We start from the raw sequence: 4,706 nt of genomic DNA on the forward strand, positions 1-4,706 counted from the left end.
ATACAGAGGCAGAGGTGCCTCAAACTGATTGTCAAACTGCAGCAGGAAGGCCGGGGAGGGTTGGGGGTCAGGAGGGAGGGGGGTAAGAGATCAACTGAAGGACTTGTATGCATGCATATAAGCATAACCAATGGACATAAGACACTGGGGGGTTGGGGAGGCCAGGGGATTGTCAAGGGCGGGGAAAAAACAAAGGACACATATGTAATACCCTTTGTAATACTTTAAGCAATAAAAAAAGGCCTTAATGTAACCAAACATAAAAAAACCAAAAACAATTTAATATTTTAAAAACTGAATAGTGTTAATAAAAGTAAACCATTAGCATATAGGCCTAACCAATGGACACGGACAACGGGGGGGTAAGGACATGAGAGGGGGGGTATGGGGTAACGTGGGTATAAGGACACATATGTAATATCTTAATCAATAAAAATATATTTTAAAAAAGTAAAAGCATAAAAAAAAAGTAAACCATTAAAGACCAAAAAAACCCCAACAAAATACAAAAAAAAGAAGGCTTAACTTTTAGGAAGAATGTTTTGGGTGTATGTCAGGTTGGTGAGACTAGTATGTTGGGCCCCTCTATTCATACCTACCGGGGTACAAGCCTTGAACTATGAAAGGGTTGATAAACTTTTTCTATCAAGGGCCAGAGAGTAAGTATTCTAACCTTCGATTTAGCCAAACAATTGGTTAGAATGACTCAGCTCTGTCACTGTAACATGAAAGTAGTCATAGTCAATATGTAAACAAGTGACTGTGGCTTATTGCAATAAAACTTTCTTTACCCAAACCACTATGCTAGATTTGGCTCAGGGGCCATAGAACTATAGCATGGGTGTTTTAAATTATTGTTCTTTATTATTGAGACCTTCAAAAAAGATCAAAGCCTGTTCTGGAAATGTGAAATGGAGGCATCTTACAATGAGGCGATTGATGTGCACTTGCTGGGGTAAGAGTCCTAACGCAGCCGCCACTCCCTGGCGGAATATTCGGAGCAAGGTTATGTTCAGCTTGTTGACATCCATTTGCAGTGTCTGGGGGGAAAAAAGAAATTCAAATTATAGTTAAATGTTTGGTTCAGGATATTCAGTTCCTGACTGATTACTGAGTAGAACAATTTCTGTGACTTTGATAAATTTACACTCATGGTGCTTTGTTGCGTTTTTAATGGAATAACATTATAGGGATATTTTATGTGAAATTGTAAATGGCGTCAGTTAAAAAGATGGTCCACTGTATAATAATGCAATTTTTCTAGTTACAATCAATAAGGTATATCCATGATCAATTCATAAAGAGTTTCACTCAAATGTATGTTGGTTTAGATTGATTTCAATCCCAGATTACAGAATGGAGTATGGGGCCAGGTGTGTTTCAGCAATCCAAGCTGAAGGACAGCTTTAATTTGTGTTCACATACAGTCCCAGGCAAGAAGATGCTGTGTCAGTCCCATAACTTGGCAGTTTCTCTATATAGTGATTGGATGCCAGTGCAAGGCAAAGAATGAGATGCAATACGCATTTAGAAACTCTGGTAAAGAAATCAATGGTACTGATGATTTGGCAATTCTTATTCAGCTGTTTAGGCAAACACTCTTTTTAAGTTGTTTTGGAAAAAGATAACTAAACATTTAAAAATTCCTAAAATACAAACAAGTTATAAAATTAATAATATAGCCTTTATTTAAGTCATGGGTGCCATTCATACACTTAAACCATAAATTATTATTTTAAAAATGCATCATAATCATTTGAGATATCACATAAGATGGGGAAAGCAAATTTTTATGCATTTAATCTATAATAATAAAAGCATAATATGCAAATTAGACCAGATGTCCTTCCAGATGACCTTCTGGACGAAGCCAGGGCTGCGAGGGAAGGCGGGTCCTGGGTGACACAGGAAGCCAGTGCCAGCAGCCGAGGGAAGGAAGGCCCACTCTTGCACAAGTTTCGTGCATCTGGCCTTTAGTACATATATATTTGATAAGATTTTTTTACCCCCTTCACCTTTCTTCCATTCTCTACCCTGTTTCTGCCTCTTTCAATGAGCTTTTTTTTATACTTCACATTTGTCTTTGTCTGTCTAGACTTATTTCACCTAGCATAATGAATGCCCTTGAGGTCCATCCATATTGGAGCAAATAGCAAGGTTTCATTTTTTGTGTGACTGAATATTATTCTCTTATATGTAGATGTAGATATACATAGATATAGATATCACAAATTCTTTATACATTTATCCATCAACAGACTCTTAGATTGTTTCCGTATCTTGGCAGCTGTAAACAATGCTGCAATGAACATGGAATACATATCTTTCCAATTTAGTTTTTTCATTTTTGTCAGATAAATACCCAGAGGTGGAATTGCTGGATCATATGCTGGTTCTATTTTTAAAATTTTGAGGCATCTCCATACTGTTTTCAATAGTGGCTACCCCAACTTACTTTCCTACCAAGAGTGCTCAGGGGTTCCCTTTTCTCCACACCTTCACCAACACTTGTGATTTCTTGTCTTTTTTTTTATAATAGCCATTCTAACATGTGTTAGGTGATATCCCATTGTGATTTTGATTTGCATTTCCTTTATGGTTAATAATGTTGATCATCTTTTCATGTACCTGTTGTCCATCTTTGGAAAAATGTCTGTTCATATCTTCTGCCCATTTTTAAATTGGATTTTTTTTGGTTACTGAGTTGTATGAGTTCTTTGAATTTTGGATATTAACCTCCTAGAGGTAAATAATTTGCAAATATTTTCTCCCATTCAGTAGGTTGCATTTTTATTTTGTCAACTGCTTGCTTTGCCGTGCAGAGTATTTTTAGTTTGATGTAGTCCCACTTGTTTATTTTTACTTTTAAGTTTTGGTGTTAAATTAAAAATATAATTGCCAATGCCTACGTCAAAGAGTTAACCACATGTAGTCTTCTAAGAGTTTTATGCTTTCAGATATTATGTTCTAGTCTTTAATCCATTTTTCAGTTAACTTTTGCAAGTGATATAACATAATGATCCCAATTCATATTTTTCTATGTGGCTGTTCAGCTTTCCCAACACTATTTATTGAAAGACTTTCCTTTCCCCATTGTATATTCTTGGCTTCTTTGCCATAAATTTTCTGTGGGTTTATTTCTGGACTCTCAGTTCTTTTCCATTGAGTTATGTGTCTGTTTTTATGCCAAAACCATGCTGTTTTAATTACTATAGCTTTGTAATAGAATATGAAATTAGAGGTTGGGATACCTCCATGATTAAACTTCTTTATCAACATTGCTTTGGCTATTGAGTGTCCTTTGTGGTTCCATATAACTTTTTGGAGTTTTTATTCTATTTCTGTGAAAAATGACAATGGAAGTTTGATAAAGATTGCATTGAATCTGTAGCTTGCTTTAGGCAGTTTGGAAATTTTAACAATGTTAATTTTTCCAACACATGAGCACAAAATACCTTTCAATTTTTTTGTGTGCATCTTCTTAAATTTCTTTACTTACTATCTTGCAGTTGTCAGCATCTATGTCTGTACCTGTTTGGTTAAATTTATTCCCAGGTATTATTTTAATGAAATTATAAACAAAATGTTTTTTCTTAATTTCACTATCATATAGTTCATTATTAGTGTATAAAAATGCAACAGACTCTTTTGTATTGATTTTGTAACCTACAACATTATTGAATTAATTTATTAATTTTTAACAGTTTTTTTATAGAGTCTTTAGGGTTTTCTATATATAATATCATGTAATCTGTAAATAGTGACAGTTTTACTTTTTATCCAATTTAGATGCCCATTATTTTTTATTTTTTCTTGCCTAATTGATCTGGCTAGGACTTCCATTATCATGTTGAATAAAAGTAGTGATCGTGAGCATCCTAACCTTGTTCCTGATCTTAGAAGAGCTTTCTCTGTTTTTCATCATCTATTCTAGTATATATAAAAGCTTAAGCGACTGTTTGACGGGAACAACCGGAATGACTGGAACAACTGGTCGCTATGATGCACACTGACTATCAGGGGGCAGATACTCAATGCAGAGTTGCTCCCAGCCCACAGGCCCCGATCGCCAATGGGGCCTACTGGCCAGCCTTCTGGTCCCCCTGGCCAGCAGGCCCTGATTGTGGCTGGGCCCTGGGGCTGGGACAGGGAACCAGGGGTTGGTGGCAGCAGATACGGCCCCTTTCCTGGGGGGGCCGAGGGCCGGTTCCCTCCTTGGGGCCAGCAGCCAACCTCCTGGGTCCCTCCCCTTGTTCTTCCCCTGGCCGGCAGGCACCGATCAGCCCACTGCCACCCGCCTTGGTGGTGGTTGTTCCCTCCACCAGACTGGCAGGTTCTGATTGCCGATCGGGGCCAGGCCTGGGCTGGGACAGGGAACCGGCAGCAGACGCGGGAAGCAGGAGGGGGAAGGTGGGGAACCATGAGGTGGTGGTAAGGGAAGGAGGAGGCAGGGAGGCAGGAAACCTGATTGGCTCCGATCACAGGCCAGGCACCTCACCTGTGCATGAATTTCATACACTGGGCCTCTAGTTGAATATGTTAGCTGTGGATCTGTCATATATGACCTTTATTATGCTGAGGTATGTTCCCTCTAAGCCCTCTTTGTTGAGTTTTTCATAAATGTTGAATTTTGTCAAATGCTTTTTCTACATTTATTGATATGACATATGATTTTTATCCTTAATTTTGTTAATGTGGTATATAAA

General features: G+C 37.9%; 1 protein-coding gene across 1 annotated transcript in view; it reads right to left on the bottom strand.

Moving 5' to 3' along the window:
- Positions 1-1,114, bottom strand: part of PTPRR (protein tyrosine phosphatase, receptor type R) — a 122,218-nt gene extending 121,104 nt beyond the window's left edge. Inside the window, exon 1 of the mRNA XM_015566849.1 lies at positions 927-1,114. Within this exon, the coding sequence (XP_015422335.1) occupies positions 927-1,031 (105 nt within the window). The 5' untranslated portion in view covers positions 1,032-1,114. The remainder of the gene's footprint in view (positions 1-926) is intronic.
- Between the last annotated feature and the right edge of the window lie 3,592 nt (positions 1,115-4,706).

The sequence above is a fragment of the Myotis davidii genome, unplaced genomic scaffold (assembly GCF_000327345.1).
Source record: "Myotis davidii unplaced genomic scaffold, ASM32734v1 scaffold582, whole genome shotgun sequence".
Lineage (NCBI taxonomy): Eukaryota > Metazoa > Chordata > Mammalia > Chiroptera > Vespertilionidae > Myotis > Myotis davidii.